The sequence below is a fragment of the Schistocerca nitens genome, chromosome 5 (assembly GCF_023898315.1).
Source record: "Schistocerca nitens isolate TAMUIC-IGC-003100 chromosome 5, iqSchNite1.1, whole genome shotgun sequence".
Classification (NCBI taxonomy): Eukaryota; Metazoa; Arthropoda; class Insecta; order Orthoptera; family Acrididae; genus Schistocerca; species Schistocerca nitens.
In genome coordinates this window covers 308,013,240-308,037,895 of record NC_064618.1, presented here as the reverse complement: position 1 = coordinate 308,037,895, position 24,656 = coordinate 308,013,240, and the positions used below count along the sequence as shown (strand labels likewise).

At 39.5% G+C, this 24,656-nt stretch overlaps 1 protein-coding gene across 2 annotated transcripts in view; it reads right to left on the bottom strand.

Moving 5' to 3' along the window:
• Positions 1 to 2,349: 2,349 nt before the first annotated feature.
• Positions 2,350 to 24,656, bottom strand: part of LOC126260015 (uncharacterized) — a 159,822-nt gene continuing 137,515 nt past the window's right edge. For both annotated transcript variants that reach the window (XM_049957176.1, XM_049957177.1), the window contains exons 11-12: positions 20,275 to 20,421; positions 2,350 to 4,441 (exon numbers count right to left, since the gene is read on the bottom strand). In XM_049957176.1, coding sequence (XP_049813133.1) covers positions 4,350 to 4,441; positions 20,275 to 20,421 — 239 coding nt within the window. In that variant the 3' untranslated portion in view covers positions 2,350 to 4,349. The remainder of the gene's footprint in view (positions 4,442 to 20,274; positions 20,422 to 24,656) is intronic.

Here is a 24,656-nt window from a genome sequence, read left to right as displayed (position 1 = left end):
TAAAAATGTGGTTTTCCTCCCAGTATGGTAGGTAGACCAAATATAGGTGGAAACAACTGTTTGGTGTGCACATTAAGGGAAGACATCTATTAAATACTAGTAAATCAGATTAAAGCAACCACCTTACTTTGTGTCACCGGGAATCATCGAGGTTGTTGACAGGGATGATTAACCTCTGTTATAAGAACAGCTGCAGTACTGATTGGGAGATTCCCTTACCAGATATTGCCTCAAATGCTTTCGTTGCACAAATATTATACTGTCTTGTGCACTTAGCCTGCTTACCTCCTCTACTGGACACAAAGTTGTATTCGTGTAATCAGTTATTTTGAATTTTCAAATTCATGAATTTTTCAGTACAAATAATTCCAGCCAGACAACTGTCTTAATTATGAACTGTTGAAGACTTCCAGCACAGTACTTTAACATGTCTTGACCACCTGCTAGATGTAACTTTGCTCCATCGTCATTGATGGCAGTGCCACTAATTCTACTTACAGTAATGACGAGAGTTGCAAGTACAGGTTGTATTCCCATGTAAATATACACTCCTGGAAATGGAAAAAAGAACACATTGACACCGGTGTGTCAGACCCACCATACTTGCTCCGGACACTGCGAGAGGGCTGTACAAGCAATGATCACACGCACGGCACAGCGGACACACCAGGAACCGCGGTGTTGGCCGTCGAATGGCGCTAGCTGCGCAGCATTTGTGCACCGCCGCCGTCAGTGTCAGCCAGTTTGCCGTGGCATACGGAGCTCCATCGCAGTCTTTAACACTGATAGCATGCCGCGACAGCGTGGACGTGAACCGTATGTGCAGTTGACGGACTTTGAGCGAGGGTGTATAGTGGGCATGCGGGAGGCCGGGTGGACGTACCGCCGAATTGCTCAACACGTGGGGCGTGAGGTCTCCACAGTACATCGATGTTGTCGCCAGTGGTTGGCGGAAGGTGCATGTGCCCGTCGACCTGGGACCGGACCGCAGCGACGCACGGATGCACGCCAAGACCGTAGGATCCTACGCAGTGCCGTAGGGGACCGCACCGCCACTTCCCAGCAAATTAGGGACACTGTTGCTCCTGGGGTATCGGCGAGGACCATTCGCAACCGTCTCCATGAAGCTGGGCTACGGTCCCGCATACCGTTAGGCCGTCTTCTGCTCATGCCCCAACATCGTGCAGCCCGCCTCCAGTGGTGTCGCGACAGGCGTGAATGGAGGGACGAATGGAGACGTGTCGTCTTCAGCGATGAGAGTCGCTTCTGCTTTGGTGCCAATGATGGTCGTATGCGTGTTTGGCGCCGTGCAGGTGAGCGCCACAATCAGGACTGCGTACGACCGAGGCACACAGGGCCAACACCCGGCATCATGGTGTGGGGAGCGATCTCCTACACTGGCCGTACACCACTGGTGATCGTCGAGGGGACACTGAGTAGTGCACGGTACATCCAAACCGTCATCGAACCCATCGTTCTATCATTCCTAGACCGGCAAGGGAACTTGCTGTTCCAACAGGACAATGCACGTCCGCATGTATCCCGTGCCACCCAACGTGCTCTAGAAGGTGTAAGTCAACTACCCTGGCCAGCAAGATCTCCGGATCTGTCCCCCATTGAGCATGTTTGGGACTGGATGAAGCGTCGTCTCACGCGGTCTGCACGTCCAGCACGAACGCTGGTCCAACTGAGGCGCCAGGTGGAAATGGCATGGCAAGCCGTTCCACAGGACTACATCCAGCATCTCTACGATCGTCTCCATGGGAGAACAGCAGCCTGCATTGCTGCGAAAGGTGGATATACACTGTACTAGTGCCGACATTGTGCATGCTCTGTTGCCTGTGTCTATGTGCCTGTGGTTCTGTCAGTTTGATCATGTGATGTATGTGACCCCAGGAATGTGTCAATAAAGTTTCCCCTTCCTGGGACAATGAATTCACGGTGTTCTTATTTCAATTTCCAGGAGTGTATGTTCAGCTTTATTAATAGTTTTTATCATGCACTTTGATACTACAAGTAGGGTAAGGCCAAACTGGTTATTGTTGACTGGCCTCCGTTCAAACAATTACTGGAAGTCATGTTGATTGATATGTTTTTGTGTTTCTACAAAAAAGCACACCATCAATAACCACACCAACAAAATCACCACGCTCGTTCCATTTTTATCTTCTATTTTATCAAAACCACAAGTGGTCTGCAAGGAGCGCTAAAAACACAGAGAGATTTCCAAGGTACATTCTGGACATTGGATTTCACCTTCTGACAATGACTATGATACTTAAAAGCTTTAATTTAATTATTTTATGCCTCAGTTTACTTATTGCACATAGAAATTGAGTGATCCATAACAATAAATAGGATGACTTTTACTGGCACTGCATGTATACTGTAAATGAGTGTACACTTCTACATAATAATGTTTAATAGCATTTTCACTGTACTTAATGCTCAATTTGTTACCTGGGATGGGCCATGACCACAAGAGAGAATACTGAGTGAAAAGCAATTGTAAAGTCTTGATTCTGTGAAATTTATTGTGAACACACTGTTCACTCTCATCAGCAGAATATCTTCTATAAATTATACATAAGATATTCTTTAATAGTGCTTCATTACTTAAATAATTTTCAAGACAGGAAAAAATATTACCAGGCACTACCCACTAGTTCCTGTTTTCTTATTCAGTCTCTCTTTTGCATAAAAACACTGTACATAGTAGTTAATTTTACTATACATTTGTATAACATTTTAGCACAGCAAAAAACAACAAACTGCTTCTTCATTTTTACATAATGTATTTGTTGCACATATAAACACTGAATGGCACCAATTATTAATATCACAGAGTTGACTATGTTTTAATTTATAGAGAGCAAGACAGATAACCAGTATCATTGTATAGTCTGTATAGTAATTATATTTCAGTAAAAAAGTGAATAGATCTTCAACCCAAAGTTTAGTTATATGTTTATGGCTAAAATGACATCAGTCACAGACAAAAAAGTCAATGTGGCTCACAGTGATCTCTCAGGTTTTCTCGATATGATTGATTAATAGTGTACTTCCGAATGTTCTGTTATGTTGTTGATTCCATTTTGTGCACAATATTTTGACAACTGATCCAGCTGTCTTCCTTAGGTGCTGTGAGTACTGATCTCTTACTTTTACTTGGTCCCACATTGGAGGATGCTGGGAGCAGGAGCTTGCAATCAGCTCATAGCTCATTGGCTGTTAAGACAAGCCCCACTTTCTTCTCCCAGAGCAGCCAGCTTACAGCTTAGAAAAGAAATGAACATGTAATGTATTAGTGCATTGCAGAAGTTCCACAAAAGTTGATGGTGAGTCACTAAAAGGACCAAGAACAAGCTCTTTGCTCAAAAAATGGTTCAAATGGCTCTGAGCACTATGGGACTTAAAATCTGAGGTCATCAGTCCCCTAGAACTTAGAACTACTTAAACCTAACCAACCGAAGGACATAACACACATCCATGCCCGAGGCAGGATCCGAACCTGCGACCGTAGCAGTCGCATGGTTCCGGACTGAAGCGCCTAGAACCGCTCTTTGCTCATTTCTGCAAATAATGTACCTAAGGTTGGCAATGTGTGTAAACATTCTGGAGTGGCATGAAGTCAGACGACATGTGCCGATCACAGAGGGGCCAAGTAAAAGTGTGTGACCAGTATTACTGTTATGTGTACTCGCAGAACCTGAAGATAACGGCTGGGTCTGTCATTGAAATACTATGCATAAAATGGAATCAACAACTCAGGAGAACACCCAGAAGCACACTATCAATGGCTGACAGTGTTTCACAGCCCACAGATACGTTTGAAAATAACAATGCTCTTTACTGGGCATGAACTTTGCTTTCATATAACCTGGAAAATGGTTGCCCAACAAGTTACTGATGGGCCTACAGTATAATGTGAAATCGAAACTGTATAGCAATTTTGCATGCTTCTTGACATAACTGGTTACGGTGAGTGAGGGCTCGTCAGCTTGCTCTTCAGTTTACAGAGAGGCCATAATATGCCCCTTACCTGCAGAGCCATCAAGTCACACATGTAATTACACTGTATGGAAGCAAAGGAACCTATTGCTGCTGTCACTATAGGGGGAACTAGGATGACATATGTTTATTTTTACTCCCTCCACTCCTCTGATAACATTCTATATTCAGCATTTTGGTACATATAGTCCTTAGTTTATTCATTTCCAAGGCCTTCAGTTTTGGCTTTCCATTCATGTTTTCAAACATTGAATTCATGTGGCATGTTTGTGAATAAAACTTTGGTAAAATGTAATCACAGTTAACCTATATCTTGAAAGCTGGAGGATTTTCTGTTATCACTCAAGAAACTGCACACGAGATACATCACACTGGTGTAGGACACCAGCTGTATCAGCTGAAGGTATCAACTGCCCTCCAAATGCTGCTGCTGTGAATCAAAATATTTCTTAATTAGTTTACAGAGACCATAGTGAAAAACAAGGAGACAGATTCGTTACATTGTGATTTGCTTTACAATGTAACTGTGACTATACCAAACAGCAAACAGTTCATTGCACCTTGTATGTTGAATTTTCTGTATCAAAACAGGGTTTAAGGAAAAGAATTGCCAGTTGATGTAACTTTTGAGAGGTATGGATTAATTATAATATTGACTAGATGTGGATATAAGCAACATATATGTAAGTACCTTTGGCAACTATCACATTTTATGGTTTAATGTAAGATAAAGATATAAATGCTGTAAACTACTACATTTTAGTTACTGTTACATGGTAACATTTAATGGTTGGAAATTAAAAGTAGTACACTTGTGTTGGACTGGTTCAGAATGTGGTATTTCATAATACGTTTTGTGCCTAAATTATGCTTGAAATGTAATGTGGAATAATGGTACTGTATATTCCACAAAAATGATAATCACTGCCATCTGCATTGTATTAACAAGTTATCTTGATTACTGAATGAACATTCCAATTATGTAATGACGTTTTCCATTCCAACACAAACTTAATAATTTTCGAGAGGTTGGTTATTGATCATTCCAGAAGTTAATATGGGCTATATTCTATAGGGAGTCTTGAAGGAAAGGCCACTTTCTGTCAGGTAGTAAATTATCTTTTGAAGCAAAAAAGTTTATAAACATATACTATTAGAACATTTCCTGACATACAAGTTTGTAAATGTTCATATGTTTATATCACAGCAAAATAGTTTTATTTTGTTATATACTTTTATGTATTAGTTACGACCTGTTTCAAAGTTAGAGCAGTCCATCACAAATTACAAACCAATTCTTACATGCAGTAGTACATGGAGGCTTAATTATCTGCACCTCAGTTACATGGATTTGCATTTACCCAGATTGTCAACCACAAGCAAATATCTTTGTAGTCTAGTCTGTGTGTGCACAGATATGTCACGCTGGCACTAACTGTCCACACTATGTGTGACCTCTGCTTCAGGCATTTCATTATTGTTTGTGGTAGACAGTGACCATTCCATTATTGTTTGAGTGACACAGTTGTCAATGGCTACACTGCTGTGCCACATTGTGCATCTGAACTTTAAAAATGTCAAAGCACAAAGGTGTGGTGCTATCACTTAAAGGTAAAATAAACATTATTGATTCATTTGAAAAAGTTAACCAGTAAGTATGGTGTAGGTACTCCTACAATAACCAATATTAAGAAGAATACTGATTCAGCTTTGAAGTTAACTGGCAAACTTGATAGTGAAGATAGGAGTAAACATAAAAAAGTGTCGAAGAAACCAAAAAAATGTACCTTTGTATTGTTTGTTTCACACACACACACACACACACACACACACACACACACACAAACTAAGTAAACAATATCTGGTCTTTTGCTCTCTGAAAAGGCATTACAGTTAACTATAAAAATAGGTGGTGGTGAATTGTTTGTGGCAAGTAACAGATGTAAATCTCATCACAGAATTTGTAAGTTGGAAATACAACGTGGAAAAAATTTCAGCTCATGTAGATGCAGCAGATTAGAACTGGATGAAAATGACTGTGGCATGGACTTTGTTTGCAACGCTAATGAAACCAGATTAAATTGGAAATCCTGGCAAGAGACATCAACTCCAGGATACAAAGCTAGTAAAGAGCGAGTAACAATATTAGTTTGTGCAGATGCTACTGGAACCCATAAAATACCTTTGCTCGTTGGAAAATCCAAAAACTCCAGATGCTTCAAAAAAATACCAGGGTTCCCTTAATATATAAAAGCCAAATATTGCAAGGATGAACACCAAATATTCACTGACTGGTATGACTACACTTTTATCCCTGCAGGAAAAATATTTGAAAACGAAACTGGTAAACAAGGGAAAAAGTCATAATTTTACTGAGTAATGCACCAATCCATCCTATGGCTGAATTGTTAGAGAGAGGAAATTGAATGTTCACAGTAAATTTTTTGTGTCCTAATATGATATCTTCACTACAGTCAATGGATTAAAGCGTTACTGAAACATTATAATGATTTTATAGAATACAACTTTTACATGGATTGTTATCTGAGATAAAGGTAACATAGAAGTCATTTTGTCATTTTTCAAGCAATGAAATTAAAAGAATATTGGTGGTGGTGGTTGTTGGGATGTTTAAGGGGGACTAAACAGCGGAGGTCATCAGTCCCCCATTCCAAAAACAGGCGAGCCGAAAATGTGCGGAGCAGGTAAAAACCAAAGGGGGGAGGAGACTCCCCCCCCCCCCAGGCACTAAAAGAACACAAATGCAGCAACAAACACTACAAACAAGAAGAGTACAGATGAACACCAGACAGAAAGAAACAGAAGAAAAGAAGAGGGCCGGAGGCTGGTTGACTGACCACGAGAACAAAAAAGGGGAAAGAGTCAACCATCCGACTATACACCAAAACAGCAACAAATTTTGAGAGACGCGAATACAAAAGACACAGAAAGGGAAAGGGGCAGGACCTCCCTAAATAGAACCATAAAAAGGACTACCACGGATAAAAGTTAAAACGTCATCAGCCATGGAGGCATCGTCGCATAAAACCAAAGGCAAAGTGCCCGGGAGATTAAAAGACTGCCGGAGGGTGCGCAGTTGGGGACACTCCAACAAAATGTGGGCGACCGTAAGCCGGGACCCACACCGACACAGGGGGGGGATCCTCCTGACGCAAAAGATGGCCGTGCATCAGGTAGGTATGGCCGACGCGGAGCCGACACAGGACGACAGAGTCCCTGCAAGAAGCCCGCAGGGAGGAGCGCCACACATCGGTCGTCACCTTGACAGCCCACAGTTTATTCGGGGCTGTCATGCCACGCCACTCAGCAGACCACATCCCAAGCACCTTACGGCGCAACACCAGCTGCTGATCGCAAGCCGTGAGGCCGATCTCCAAAGCTGGGGCGTCGATCGCCCCTTTGGCCAGCCTGTCAACACGTTCGTTCCCCGGGATGCCAACATGACCTGGCGTCCAAATAAAGACCACCGAACGACCACAATGGGTAATGGCGGAAACAGACTCCTGAATAGAGGACACCAGAGGAGAAGAGGTATAGCAGCGGTCGATGGCCTGGAGGCTGCTCAGGGAGTCACTGCAGATGACAATGGACGTACCTGAGCAGAAACGCATATGCTCAAGAGCGCGCAATATGGCCACCAGCTCTGCAGTAAAAATACTGCAGCCAGCCGGCAAGGAGCGCTGCTCAACATGGGCAGCGTGAGCAAAAGCGTAGGCAGTGTGACCATCAACCAGGGAACCATCAGTGTAGACAGCCTCACAGCCCGAAAATGAGGCGAGGAGCGCAAGAAAACGGCGACGGAGGGCCACAGGCGGAACTGAGTCCTTGGGTTCTTGTGCCAAGTCCAGACGGACGGACGGACGGCCGGGGCAAACACCAGGGAGGCGTAGGTGCACGGACCCGGAAGGGAGGCAAAAGAGGGAAGGACCCCAGTTCCGACAGCAGCGACTGGACGCGGACAGCTATGGAAAGCCCAGACCTAGGTCGCCTTTCGGGCAGATGGAGGACCATGGCAGGGAAAAGCAGGCAACGATTGGGATGGCCCAGCGAGCAATGCACGTGGACAGCATAGTCGGCGAGCAGTCGATGGTGGCGAATCCGCAGCGGGGGAACCCCGGCCTCCACCAGTAGACTATCCATGGGGCTCGTACGAAAAGCGCCAGTTGCAAGCCGAACCCCACAGTGGTGTATGGGGTCTAACAACGTCAACACTGAGGGTGATGCAGACCCATAGCCAGGCTCCCATAATCAAGCCTGGACTGCACTAGGGCTCTGTACAATCGCAACAGCGTGCAGCGATCTGCACCCCAAGACGTGTGGCTCAGGCAGCGGAGGGCGTTGAGGTGACGCCAGCACTTTTGCTTCAGCTGAGTAATATGAGGAACCCATGTGAAAGAATATTGTTACATGGTTCTAGATGCATGAGATTTGATTGAAAAGCTTGGAACAGAATACTAAAATGGGAGCACGAAAATTCAGTAACCAATACAGATGATTATGTTTTGAAGGATAAAAATAAGCTAATGACAACCATACAAATATGCCAGGAATGTGATGCTGCTGCTGCTGATGATGATATGAAAGAGTGGTTCACTTCTGACAGTATTGATTAAGATTTTTCAAATCATATTGGGTGACAAAATTGTTTTATTGAAATCACATTACAGCCAAACAAACAGCAGGAAATGCAAGAAGTTGAAACAGAAGAAAACGTTGTTGTTGTGGTCTTCAGTCCTGAGACTGGTTTGATGCAGCTCTCCATGCTACTCTATCCTGTGCAAGCTTCTTCATCTCCCAGTACTTGCTGCAACCTATGTCCTTCTGAAATTGCTTAGTGTATTCATCTCTTTGTCGCCCTCTATGATTTTTACCCTCCACACTGCCCTCCAATGCTAAATTTGTGATCCCTTGATGCCTCAGAACATGTCCTACCACCCAGTCCCTTCTTCTTGTCAAGTTGTGCCACAAACTCCCCTTCTCCCCAATTCTATTCAACACCTCCTCATTAGTTATGTGATCTACCCATCTAATCTTCAACATTCTTCTGTAGCACCACATTTCAGAAGCTTCTATTCTCTTCTTGTCTAAACTATTTATCATCCATGTTTCACTTCCATACATGACTACATTCCATACAAAAACTTTCAGAAATGACTTCCTGACACTTAAAATTTCTCTTCTTCAGAAACGCTTTTCTTGCAATTGCCAGTCTACCTATTATATCCTCTCTACTTCGACCATCATCAGTTATTTTGCTCCCCAAATAGCAAAACTCCTTTACTACTTTAAGTGTCTCATTTCCTAATCTAATTCCCTCAGCATCACCAGACTTAATTCGACTACATTCCATTATCCTTGTTTTGCTTTTGTTGATGTTCATTTTATATCCTCCTTTCAAGACACTGTCCACTCCGTTCAACTTCTCTTCCAAGTCCTTTGCTGTCTGTGACAGAATTACAATGTCATTGGCGAACCTCAAAGTTTTTATTTCTTCTCCATGGATTTTAATACCTACTCTGAATTTTTCTTTTGTTTCCTTCACTGCTTGCTCAATATACAGATTGAATAACATCGGCGAGAGGCTACAACCCTGTCTCACTCCCTTCCCAACCGCTGCTTCCCTTTCATGTCCCTTGACTCTTATAACTGCCATCTGCTTTCTGTACAAATTGTAAATAGCCTTTCGCTCCCTGTATTTTACCCCTGCCACCTTTAGAATTTGAAAGAGAGTATTCCAGTCAACATTGTCAAAAGCTTTCTCTAAGTCTACAAATGCTAGAAACGTAGGTTTGCCTTTCCTTATTCTTTCTTCTAAGATAAGTCTTAAGGTCAGTATTGCCTCACGTGTTCCAATATTTCTACGGAATCCAAACTGATCTTCCCCAAGGTTGGCTTCTACTAGTTTTTCCATTCGTCTGTAAAAAATTCGCGTTAGTATTTTGCAGCTGTGGCTTATTAAACTGATTGTTCGGTAATTTTCACATCTGTCAACACCTGCTTTCTTTGGGGATTGCAATTATTATATTCTTCTTGAAGTCTGTGGGTATTTCGCCTGTCTCATACATCTTGCTCACCAGATGGTAGAGTTTTGTCATGACTGGCTCTCCCAAGGCCGTCAGTAGTTCTAATGGAATGTTGTCTACTCCCGGGGCCTTGTTTCGACTCAGGTCTTTCAGTGGTCTGTCAAACTCTTCACGCAGTATTGTATCTCCCATTTCGTCTTCATCTACATTCTCCTCCATTTCCAGAATATTGTTCTCAAGTACATTGCCCTTGTATAGGCCCTCTATATACTCCTTCCACCTTTCTGCTTTCCCTTCTTTGCTTAGAACTGGGTTTCCATCTGAGCTCTTGATATTCATACAAGTGGTTCTCTTTTCTCCAAAGGTCTCTTTAATTTTCCTGTAGGCAGTATCTATCTTACCCCTAGTGAGATAAGCCTCTACATCCTTACATTTGTCCTCTAGCCATCCCTGCTTAGCCATTTTGCATTTCCTGTCGATCTCATTTTTGAGACATTTGTATTCCTTTTTGCCTGCTTCATTTACTGCATTTTTATATTTTCTCCTTTCATCAATTAAATTCAATATTTCTTCTGTTACCCAAGGATTTCTACTAGCCCTCGTCTTTTTACCTACTTGATCCTCTGCTGCCTTCACTACTTCATCCCTTAGAGCTACCCATTCTTCTTCTACTGTATTTCTTTCCCCCATTTGTGACAATTGTTCCCTTATGCTCTCCCTGAAACTCTGTACAACCTCTGGTTCTTTCAGTTTATCCAGGTCCCGTCTCCTTAAACTCCCACCTTTTTGCAGTTTCTTCAGTTTTAATCTACAGCTCATAACCAATAGATTGTGGAAATGTCTTACAATTTAATACCTGGTTCCTAAATCTCTGTCTTACCATTATATAATCTATCTGATACCTTCTAGTATTTCCAGGATTCTTCCATGTGTACAACCTTCTTTTATGATTCTTGAACCAAGTGTTAGCTATGATTAAGTTGTGCTCTGTGCAAAATTCTACCAGACAGCTTCCTCTTTCATTTCTTTCCCCCAATCCATATTCACCTACTATGTTTCCTTCTCTCCCTTTTCCTACTCTCGCATTCCAGTCACCCATGACTATTAAATTTTCGTCTCCCTGCACTACCTGAATAATTTCTTTTATCTCATCATACATTTCATCAATTTGTTCATCATCTGCAGAGCTAGTTGGCATATAAACTTGTACTATTGTAGTAGGTGTGGGCTTCGTGTCTATCTTGGCCACAATAATGCGTTCATTATGCTGTTTGTAGTAGCTTACCCGAACTCCTATTTTCCTATTCATTATTAAAGCTACTCCTGCTTAACCCTATTTGATTTTGTATTTATAACCCTGTATTCACCTGACCAAAAGTCTTGTTCCTCCTGCCACATAACTTCACTAATTCCTACTATATCTAACTTTAACCTATCCATTTCCCTTTTTAAGTTTTCTAACCTACCTGCCCGATTAAGGGATCTGACGTTCCACGCTCCGATCCGCAGAACGCCAGTTTTCTTTCTCCTGATAATGACGTCCTCTTGAGTAGTCCCCGCCCGGAGATCTGAATGCGGGACTATTTTACCTCCGGAATATTTTACCCAAGAGGACGCCATCATCATTTAACCATACAGAAAAAGTTGCATGCCCTCGGGAAAAATTACGGCTGTAGTTTCCCCTTGCTTTCAGCATAGGTGCTGGAAATGATGCAGGACCATCTCATGCAGAAGTATTTCAAGCCCTGGAAACAGCTTTCAAATGGTGCAAACAACCAACATAGTGTGACACCATGAGTTCATGACAGATAAAACAAATTCATACTGTAGCATCAATGAAGAGAGAAAGCTTTTTATGTCAGATGACAATGAAACTACAGTGACTGCCCTATGTGACTTTTGTTAGGTATTTCATTAAGGTTGCAAAATTTTAGTAACTTTATGAACATATGTATGTACATGTGAAAATGTGTCTCTAATCTCTTAATAAACACAGATTTTTATTTGATTTTAATAAGTTTAATTTATTTTGTTGTTTAGAATAAACACCTATCTTTGTATTAACCCTACAAAGTTAACCATACGACGACATACCTGAAAGATAACCATAAGCGGGTGACATATGCTATCTTTCTAGAGTTAATAATACAAAAATCACTTTCCTTCATACATTCAGCTATCTAGATTTTCGATTATCCAAATGATTTATGACAACAATTAGTATCATTAATTGATGCTCCACAGTACATGTTTTAGAGCATCACAGCATAGCTTTGTATTGTTCATTATACAACATAGCAGTTTTTCTTGTGTATTCACCTTTCTTCTGTAAACTCCATCAACCTCCCTAATAAAGGTCTGATTGTATTAGATCTGGAGTAGGGCCTGGATGTCAAATAATGGCAATACTGCAACTGTTCCACAGCCCAGGGAAAATGCAGTTCAGGTATTGCCTCACACATAAGATAATGGGTGGTGGAGTCTCCATCTTGGTAAAAGGACTTCAGAGTAGTCAACCAACAACACACCCACTAATTATTCAATGGACATAGTTTCTATAAATGCAAGTAATTGTATCTTGTACACATACAATCATATCTTACTACTGAAAATAGCAATATACATGCAATGTGTTCTAAGTTGGTTAGTAAAACTGTTAAAACAAGAATTTCCCCTATTTGGTGAAACAGGTGACAAGTTCAAAGGAAACAGGACTGTTTATCAATGAGATGGGAGGGTAGGGTAGGGATGGGTGGGGGGGAGGTGAGGGGGGGCGGTGAGGGGAGGGGGGGCAGGGGGGGTCACCTGGCGTGCACAAGAGAAGGCCTTGAAAACATGCACTAGATGTGACATAAAGGCACCAACAGCTGTGTGATAAAGGGATATCATGAAGAATTCAGTAATATTCAGGAACTGAACACTATTGGTCCTTGTAAGCAAAGAAGTTAACATCAATATATGCTATTTTACAATGGAACCTTGAGGTTTACCCATTTAATGTACTTAATGTACACACTAACAAACTTGATTTTACTTCAAATAATCCCACTATTATACAATTTCTAGTAGTTTGTTGACATAGAAGGATATTTTCATGGCTCATTATGTGTTGGGATTACAACATAGACATACATTGCAATGCTATTTGTCCATGGTGATTGCAACTACAGTTCCATCGCAGCTGAAAAATGGTACTACAGGCACTGTGTATCCTAAATTCGCAATTGCTCATGGAAGAGCATTTGACAATGTACTTTTGGAGACTGGCACATTATAAGAGTCAATAAAGGGAAATTCACAGTAAAGCAAAGGAGGAAGAAAGAATTACTCATGTGGTCTATCACTACCCTACTACTGGTGTGCAATGATTTGTTGTATGTCCCAACATTGCACAAATGTTTTTATGTTGATCTCTGCATTATGAAAGACTGTAACCATTTCATCTTTAGTGTACACAAAATCTGCGCAAAAGGAACAGCATCTGGCATTACCAAATTCACCACTGGTTTCAAGGAGTTTTTTATATTAACGCAGTGTTACTTTTTGATGATGCTTATTCATTCGTAGTTTTAGTATCCTTGCCAGCAGACATCATGATGGAGGCAGATGAACTTGCATGGGCAGTGCAAAGAATTGTGTGAAAATTTGCCTTGGAGGGCACACGTGACGCATATTATGGGCACACCTGCTGATAGAGGTGTTTACCTGTGAGTGGCAGTACGCCAGGAGGGACAGGGCTTATGCTGAAGTCAACTATGAGGACTTTGTTTTGCGCTTCATGCCGCATGTGGTTGTCAAGTGCTCAGTCAACAGCCACCTGTATCAACATGTGCTGAGTTTATTCCTGTGCACATCTCTTCAGGTTTTGGACTTTCTGTTTCCTGTAGATTCACTCTCAAGGGAAGTTTTCATTACATCTTAAGGGGTTCTGTTCCCAAGTTATTATCAAGCCACCACCAACCCGTGAAGTACCCATACCAATGAACAGTGCAGCAGTGTTGTCACAACTGTGAAAATACTAAAATAGCCAAACCAGTAAGACCGCAAATATCCAACTGTGATCTTTCAAAAACAAAGAGAGTTGTAGTGTTTCTTTGCATCTATAACATCAACATATCATCTTCTTCAATTAGTTAAAAAATACACTGAGTGGGCAAAAAGCAGAAGCAGCCTTTGGAACGTGTGAAACCTGTAAAACCTGTGTATGTATGTAGTAAAATCATTCTCGCTTGATTAATAAGATATCCTTACATTGTATAGCACTGATGGTTTAAAAAGAGGTAAGCAGTAATTTCCGGTAGTTTGTATTCATATAATTAATTTTCATAAACTGTTTGAAATGTAACATGTTTCTTTTTATATACACTGGTAAGTAATATCATCTCCCAGACACTTTGCTTTCCTCTGAGGAAACCTATGCAGTGACAGTGGAAATGTAAAGGAATTTTCAAATTGATACCTAAAATAGGTTGTTTTTGAAGACTGGTTTGATTCACACATTAACATCTGATGCAAATGTGAAGAGCTAAATTCTTGTGAAGAGAACAGGAAAATCATGAAAATCTGTTTGGCAGTATCTTTATACAAAGATGTAAAGAAGATAATTTTTGAGTCAGTCATAATAGTATGTATATCTACTGTTGTTTTATTCAATAAAATGCTTCTTCTGTGAATAACAGACATTTTTGCAGATACGTATCATGATTCAAGTGAATTCACATTTGGTCATCTCCTGTTACATGTTATTAATCAATAGAAATACGCTTATTTATATAAACGATTAAGGATTGTAACCAGATAATAACCTTATTTAAAATGTGTTAGGTTTTCTTCAAAAATTTGTGGATATGAGGCACATGTTCTCCATACACTGTCTGAAATGCTCATAACCACATTGATAACATGAAAATTATCTTTTGGCACTATATTTCCATTGCTGGAATTCTTTTTTCCCTTCTTCTTCAGAATTAAATGCAGCCACTTAAACACTTAAATGTATCAATTCTCAGGGCACATTATTATTATTATTATTATTATTGTTACTACTACTACTACTACTACTACTGCTATTATTATTAATACTACTACTACTAGTGGAGTTGACAAAATACAATAACAATAATTATTATTATTAAATTAATAATAATAATAATAACATTAGAAGTATATGATAATGTAATGTTATGTTCCAGATGAGGTGACTGACTGGCTCAGATGAAGCAGGTAAGGTGAAAATTGAAGAGGCAGTGGGTCAATAAGGATGGCTCTGTCTCTAATGTAATAGTGTGTGTCAGCAACAGGATACAAGGGACAGATCTTGCATATGGGTTTTTCACATGAATATTATTAATGTGGAAATAAACTGGGAGCAAGAGCATGGTTCAGGATATGATGTATGCTGAGAAGGTGGCAGAATATCACTTTGGGAGCAGTGGGACTGTTTGGATTAGATTAGATTTAAATTCAATTTTCGTTCGTAGACCCAAAAATGAGATGATTCTCATGGGTATGGAACAAGTCAGAAGGTACAGCATAAAAAACATAAAACATTTGAATATAATGCTCATTACCCTGATTATTTGTCAGGGGATTGTCCAAATTGGTGAATACATTACAGTATACTGGAACTGCTAATATTTACAGAATGAACACACTGTCAGAATGAAACATAGTTACACACATTTAATAAATTTATCATACACAAAATACCTAATCTTGACTGTTGTGACCAAGTGCTGTCAAAACTGAAATCTAACAGATATTTTTACTTAAGCTGGTCTAATAGTCCCTGTTAAGATATACATCTATAGAGTAGAAGGCGTTGCCTACAAAAAGGTCTTTCAAACTCTCATCAGGTTACCTTCCATTAGGAAAGTGGGTGCACTCAGTGACTGTTATGTGATTTATAAATTACAGTGCACAGCAATCAGCAGTTGTCCTTTTTTTTATTTTTATTTATTTCTTTTTGCTGGTTTTATTACACAAATACAGATTTCGGATAGTGCCTAGCCATTATCAATGCACTATTTTCTAATCTTGATGCATGTGTTAGTTCCCTGTTGTTCGGGTGTCAGTCACATTACTTTGAATACTACAGTAGTATTCAAAGAACTGTGACTGGCACCCAAACAACAGGGAACTAACATGTGTCAAGATTAGAAAATAGTGCATTGATAATAGCTAGGCACTAGCCGAAATCTGGATTTGCGTAATAAAACCAGCCAAAAAAGGATGACTGATTGCTGCACTCTATAATTTATAAATCTTTCAAAGTCTGTTTAAACTGTGCTTTAGCTGAAACCAAGTTTTTAATGGTTGCTGGCAAATTAAGGGAAATGTGTGTTCCTGAATTAGCTCTTTATGTAGATTGTTCTTATTCCTTGTATTGATACTATGTATTTAGCTATTGGTTGGAAATAGAGATATATTACTTGCAACAAATTTGATTTAGGAATAAATGTACTGAGAAGCAGTGGTTAGAATACAAAGTTCCTTGAGCAGGTTTCTACATGTCATTCTTGAATTTACACCACAAATGAGTCATATTACATGCCACTCTAAAAACTTTCGCTCGGTTTGATGAGTTACCCCGGAATATGATCCTGCATCACATAATAGAATGAAAGTTAGCAAAGTATGCAAGTCTTTTCATATTTATATCTCTTACATTTGACATCATTCTCACTGCAAATACAGACTTGTTTAGGCACTTCACAAATTCTGTGGTATGCCCTTTCCAACTGAATTTATTAACAAGTTGTAATCCCAATAATTTAACACTATCAACCTTTTCATTCTGAATGTCTTCATACGTTATACATATGCTGGAAGAAAATCTCTTACAGGTTCTGAACTGCATATAGTGGGTGTTTCCAGTGTTTAATGACAGTGAATTAGCTTTAAACCATTTATCAGTGTCAGTGGAAATTTGACTAGCAGTCTTTTCTAAATCTATACTTGACTTGCTACTTATTGCAATGTTTGTATCATCTGCAAACAAAACAAACTTAGGATCTGGCAACGTAACAGACAAGAGATCATTAATGTATACAAGAAAAAGCAATGGACACAGGATGGAACCTTGAGGAACACCACATGTTGGAGAGGATATTGCTGATTTCAGCTCACAATGAGAGATAGCTGAAGCCTCTGGAGGATATGGTCCAGTTAGTCCACTGCATGATATTATTGCACAATGTTGGCCCAGTTTAGTTGGAGGGAATATGGTATTGGAGACTTTTTTTAGACTGTGTTGGTGGGTATTGGCCATTTGTGAAGGGCTTAAAACATATTGGAGATGTATTGCTCACTACTGTAGATGTGCTGTCCACAGATAGCAAAACTACATGGTCCAGTCACATTAATGTGACCACCACTTATATTTGAAGTCAACATGCAATAACCACTCACAGAAAGGAGGTGGCAGCAACAGCAGTGGATGGTATATGAAGTGTGTTGAGGGTCTTAGAACACAGTGCAGTCATTGTCAGAATGTGGAAATGGAACAATTTATTTCACGTTCAAAAGAGCACGATCAGCGGCTGTTGACCCTAGGGTGGAACCATTTCTGAAACAATGAAGTGTTTGCTTGCTGCCGCGGCTAAAGTATAAGATGCGTGGTAAAATGGCACTATACAAAACTGGTGCTGAAGAAATTGTTGTGGACCAAAAGCCATAGATGATGGGAATGAACAGCAGCAGTGGAGATGTGTACAGATGAACAGACATGCAACTGATCACCCAGATGAACTCAGGGGCTACCAATAGTATCTGTTCAATGACCATTCAGTGAAGGTTGTGTATGGACCACCACGGCAGCAGCCTGGTTCATGCACCCATGCTGACCGCTGTTCATCACCAATGAAGGCTGGAATTTGCACACCAATACTGCAACTGGATATCCATTGAGTGGAGACAGCTGGCCTTTTCAGATGACTCACATTTTATGCTCCATCAGAAAGATGGATATTAGCATATACAGTGTGAAACGTTGAAAGCAAACAACCAGGGCGCATTCCCTGGGTGATCTCATTATTCTGAAAGGTGCAATGGATCAATACAAGTAAGTATATATCTTCAGGGACCATGTTCATCCCTGCATCCAGTTTGGTTTTCCTCCACACAATGGCATCTACCAACAGGACAATGCAATGCGTCACACAGCTCGCAATGTATGAAGAGCATCAGGCTGAGTTTACCATACTACTCTGGTCACCAAACTCGGTGGATTTAAACCCAATCAAGAGTCTTTAGGGCCACCTCGACCAGGCTATTCGCACCATGGATACTCAACGGAGAAACGTAATGCAGCTGGCCACGGCACTGGAATCAGCATGGCTCCACATCCATCTTGGTATCTTCCAGACACTTACTGACTCTCTTCTGCACATCTTGCAGTGATCTGCACTGCAAAAGGTGATTATTTGGGCTTTTGACAGCTAATTGCATTAATGTGACTGGACAATGTATAAAGGGGCCCTTTTGTGCAGAAGATGTGACTTCAGTCAAAATGAAGATACTGCTGGTGTCGAGTGATCTTAATAGGATGTATGTTTCCATGCAGCTGTTAGAAAGGTAGAGGTTGTTGTCTGTGAAGGTGTTTCTGTGAGCTGATAACAGACAATGAAAATGTACAAGTGTGAAGGTTGTGAAGAGATGAAGACAGAATTTTTGGCTCCGGTCCAGATTGTGGAAATATCATTAATGAATCAGAATCCAGCTCGGGGGTTTAGGAATTTGATTGGTTACAATGGATTCAATAGTTTATCATATGAAAGCACCATGTGAGATTCTGTGAAAGTGTAGCGTACCTATTTGTATACCTTATGTTCAAAGGAAAAAGGATTGATGGCAACATAACTAGTCAAGCACATAAAGAATGAAATGCTAGCAATGGAACTGGAAGTAACTGGAACATGTAATATTCAATGGCAGCAAGGATGTGGAGGATGTTACTGTGGGAAAGTGTAGCAACAGTCAAGAAAAAGTAGGTAAACAATGGTGGAAGTGGTTGATATCCCTAAAATGAGAAGGTGGGCTTTGTAAAATCAATGGGGGCTGGTGGTGACTAGAGCAAAAACACAATTATTAAATCATATTTTTTTGAAAAATAAATGTCACAGCTTGCACCTAAAAACAATTCCATTGCAGGTTTCTCATGTTCCTTCCATTGTCATGATCATTCATTTCCATACCTCGGGCTGTTTTCAAATACAGACAGTTCCTTCTCCTCCCCAGAACATGCATCACTCTTGTACAGTATACAGAGCATTAAAACCAGTTTTCTTGATTTCATTAGATTTTTTTTTAAGCTCATATTTCCCTGCTATTTCCTCTTCACATCACTTTTGTTTATTATTTTCTGTCCAGAATAAACACACCTCTGAACTTCTGCTGCATGTCTTCTCTGTTTTCTTTCTGTACGGCCAAGAAAAATAACTTTTATCCCCCCCTCCCTCCAGCACATGAGGTGAGACATTGACAAGGAGACAGTGGGACTGTATCTGAACGAGCAATGTTTGCATATTGCCACTATAATTGAAGTACAATTGTGTGTAATAACAAAAAAGCTTCTTAATCAGGTTACAGCAAATATCTCTTCAATCCTTGCCTACTGAACTAGTGTTGCTTCTCTAATAGTCTTGATATCATAGCTTCTCTAATAGTCTTGATATCATAGCTGTTTTATATCCATTACAACTTCTGGCCATACGTGCTCACATCACAAATCCATAATAATAAGGGAGGAAGGAAGAAATGAGGATTACGATTTTATGTCCCATTGATTATGAGGTCATTAGAGTTAGAACTCAAGCTCTGAATGGGAAAGACAATCCACTGGGTCCTTCCAAGGGTTCTATCCCAATATTTGCCTTAAGCAATTTAGGGGAATCACTAAAAACCTGAATCTAGATGGACGATTGAAAATTTTAACTGCTGTCCCAAATACGAATAGCGTGGCTTACCACTGTACCACCTCACTTGGTATCTTAGAAGAAACCATAATGTTTAGCTCTTGCACTTTTTTGCAAACAAATATAACAAATTTTAATGTCTGAAAGAATAAGAGTCCAAAAGTTAAACCTTCCTGACTCCACGTGTAATTAAAATAAATGCAATAATAAACTTAATGTGTTCTTGATGATAGCAAAATTGTAGTTTCAAGCATTTTGCCATGACACGAAATTTATAGACATTGATTATTAACAAAGGACCATACCTGGAGCTGGATCAGGATGCAACATAGTAGTGTCAGATAACACAACAACACTGCTCATTGTAGGAAGACTGACTCCAATATTTGTGAGTGTCTCCAACTCTCCACTGACATTTAAAATTTGTACTGATGCTGTCTCTCCTGTTAACACTAAAAAAAGATATTACCATTATTAATGTCACAATCTAAAGTATGCACTTTGTGTAAGTATCTAATTTATACTTTTGGCAGCCTGGATTTGGAGGAGCACAAGTAATGAACTGTCACACATAGTCGTGGGAGTAAAATTTAATATTGTTTTAAGTGTAACAACAGTAAGCTGGACACCTGTCTTTTTGGCTTGAATATTTTAGAGCACACTAAAGAAGCCATTTTGAAAGTAGTTTATTGTCAATGTCACATCTATTTGGAGGGTTAGGAAGCTAGCTAGCAATGTGCAGTTTTACAGGGGTTGACCAGAGATTTATAACAGTCATGAAGACAATGTACTGAGAAAATGTAAAGAAACTGAGTACAGTTCATCACCTGAATATTGAGTCTGGGACACATATTCCTAACGTAGAATGTGGTAACGTAAAGTCTTGGTGGAATGTAAATAATTTTAGGAGTAGCAAAATTTGTGCTTCTTCCAGGCAATACTGTGTTATAATGAATGCCATTGGAGAGAAACCAACAGACGAGATTATTAATGATGTTTTACAGAGATTATTAAGTGGTTCTCATTTAATTTTCAGAAAACACCCTTACTTAGTTCTGTACAACAAAAAGGGTCATACCAACAACTGATGTAGCACACAAACAGAAGTCAGCAAACAGGGTAGAATGCTCCAAAATTTTGGTGTGCATACTGACGAAAACTTGAACTTGAACTGAAAGACGTGTATTGTTGGGTTGCTTAAAACTTAAGTTCAGTTACTTTTGCTTTTTGTATAATTACTGGTCTTGGAAACAAAAACATCAGCCTCCTGGCATATTTTCACTCAGTAATATCACATGGGATAATTTCCTTGGGTAACTAATGACTTAGAAAGAAAGTAATGATTGCAGAAAAGCAATCAGTAAGAATAATATGTGGTGTTTACCCGAGGTTGCCAGGTAGGCTCATTTTTAAGGCATTAGGCATTTTATCTACACCTTCACAATGCACATATTCACTAATGAAATTCATCACAAATAATCCATCACAATTTAGGAACAACAGTGATGTCCATGCCGACAACACTAGAGGATAAATTATCTTTATTACTCACTATTAGAACTCTCAATGGCTCAGAAAGGAATTCAATATGTAGCAACAAAAACATTTGATTCTTTGCCTGATAACATAAAATGCCTGACAAGTAGCAAAGCAAGTTTTAGACTTAACCTGGAATTATTTCTTGTAGAAAAATCCATCTGTTCAAGGACTATTTTTTTTAACTGGTAGCCTGTAAATACAAACTTAATTTTTAGGAGTAGCTGCATGACTTGGAGAAAAATGTTCATTATTGTTAATACTAATCAGGGATACATTTTCTGTAAACTGATTCATTTCACATTATTTCAATAAAAGAATCATTCAAATGCTCTATGGAACCTAACCAACTAATCGATCTTCAGACTTAAGACTACAACAAACAGCAATGCATAGCCATTCCCTATTAGAGACAATCTTCACAAGGCTTTTCAGAAGTTGTACAAGGCATAGTTCATACTAATTCAGGCAGGCTATGAAAAAATCTTACCTTATAGTCTCAGATGTTATTGAATTCACCATATGTTAAAATGAAGGACTAAGTAAGGAACACATATTTTTTTTGTTTTCTCCAAAAAAATTTCTGCTCAGAGATACAGCCCTCCAAAGATGACACTGCGCATACCTATTTGAAGATGCAAATTTTGGAAAAAATTTTAAAATGTTGTATCTCTGGAACAGCTTAGTTTTTTTTTTTTTTAATTTGAAAGATAACTGCTTAATGATTACAAAGAAATCCTCCATTTGGACTTATCTGTCAAAGTTCTTTTACTATAGTGTTCTGAACTTTTTTTATAATTTATGAAATTTTTTTTTCAAAAATGGCAATCCATAAAATTTTGATTTTTTCTGTTGATTAGTACCATATAGTTTCCCTGAAAAGGAGAGTTTCCACTTCTAGATTGAACAGGTTTTATAAACAATTGACATTTTTGCCGTACATAAAACCTGTCTTATTAACACATTATCGGATAACAGGCTCATAAAAATCAAAACCTACCCCTATTTAACATAATTTTAGTTTTGAAAGATGAGTAAGAGAATCATTTTTCAAGCATTTTAAATGGTTCCAAAATGTATGTGAAAGGTTCAAAGACTTAAAGGTTTCAATTTGTACAAGTTCTGTACACTCTAATGTTTTGTACTGAAATTAGCCAGTCAATGAACTAAAAATGTGTTCCACTGTTTCAGTATCTTCCTTTAATATAGAGTGATGCCTTCCTGTTAAACCAATAGGAATTGGAGGACAATCTTCAAAACATTGTGAACAGGAAATGAGCACTGATGGCGTTGTTGCTGTCCTTCAGCTGGAAACCGATATCCAGCACTGGTCCACGTTGTACGCTTCATAAAGTTCACAACAATTTTGTATAAGTGGCATCTATAATCTCAGCAATCCACCAGTCACATTCATACACACATGCTACAAATACCCCCCCTTCTCAGGTTGTGAATCTGAATATTATCCAGCTGTTTTTGAGGTGTTGACTGAACAAATGAAATTTCTTCTTCCTTGCTCTTTAAAGTGCATGCAATATGAGTTCACCAATCACTTTGAGTCCAAAAATAAGTCTTCTAAATTCCTTTCACAGGAGTAGTTTGTTTGGACTGTCTTCTTTTTTCTGCTCATGGAATTCTTCGATTTCCTCTTTGGACAAAAGAGTGAGGGCTGTGGATGTGTAAGATTTCACGACTCTCATAAAATCCTCAGCATTCTGAATCGCAGCTGTATTTTGTCTGGAAAGATTATGTTTTGTAACATGATGCTCCAGCAGGCCTCCTACGCCATCACAAGGTCCCTTCCCGTGACCAATAGCACTGCATACTAAATCAGTTGGCACAATACAACTTACTTGATTCAAACAGCTGGTAATGATTTTTAAAATGACTAGCAGCACCATCAGAAATAATGATGATCTTCTCTGCCCCTGTTTGCAGTTGAAGAAATTTGCGCATTGCTAGCAAAGCACATGCTGAGTCATGTCCTGTGTCATCATTTATAACTGCAACACTTGTGATCTTGTTAAAAAATATGTCACTCCTGTAAAAATTGAAATCTGGTCATTACTCCAATGATGTACTTCTTGTGGGAGAATTACAGACCAGTTCCCTGCAAAATCACAGTGAAGCACTAAACATAGTTCTTCAGCCTGTACACACCCTTTCACTTCTGCAATGTGTTGTTGTTGCAATTTCTTCAGATGCTGGTGTGTTACTGCTTTCACTGACCATTTACCAAGTTCTTCAATGAAACTGTCAAAGGCAACAATTTTCTCGATTGGTTTATTTTCCTCCCATGATGCATATGTAATTTCTGCAGAGTTATCTGCTATGTCTTCCAGGCGAAGTGTCTGTAAAGACAGTCCTCCCTTTCCAGGGCAGCCACCACATTCTTGAAACAAACAAGTATCACGCTTTATGTCACAGACTACTAATGACTTCACGCGCCCAACCAAGGTGTCAAATGTCACGTGCTCCAGTAAGTTCTTCAAAGTTACCAAATAAAGTTCAAAATTCATGCAGTACACACATAAACAGACATTTCTAGGTGGGTGTGGAACTACCCACTTAGGTCATAGTGCATAAAATTTTGATCTTCCAATATGTGAAGTTGTATAGTTGCTCTTATAAATTGCAAAAGTTTCTTTAATATGCAAGTCAATGTACCTCTTCACTTTCACAACTTTTTGACCTTCAACTGTTACAATTATTGTGTCTTTTTTGTTGACACTCTGGTGAGAACAGTCTCATTTGTTTCTCCTTTAAAGAATGTGGTCAGTTTTGCTGTAGTGTATTTATCCACAGCTTTAGTAATTTCTCTGCGCTTTCTTAATGCATAGAGCTTATGACTTGACTTCACTGACCACAGTTTCTTAACAGGACTTGACTGATTCAGGGTATTTAATTCTTTCTCTGTTGCTGCAAAATCTGCACCATGTGACAGTTCGCCTTGCTCAGATACTATCATTGTTGTTATTCTGTCAAAACATTTAGAACACAAAAAGTCATCACTGGAAACATCTTTACATTGAAAAAGTTTTCAAATGAGAACACTTATTCTCAACCTGAACAAAGTCTGTTTTTTTTTGTCTTATATATCACTCTTTTATGGATATGCAAATGGTCAGCACTTTTCACTCTCCTGTGTCCC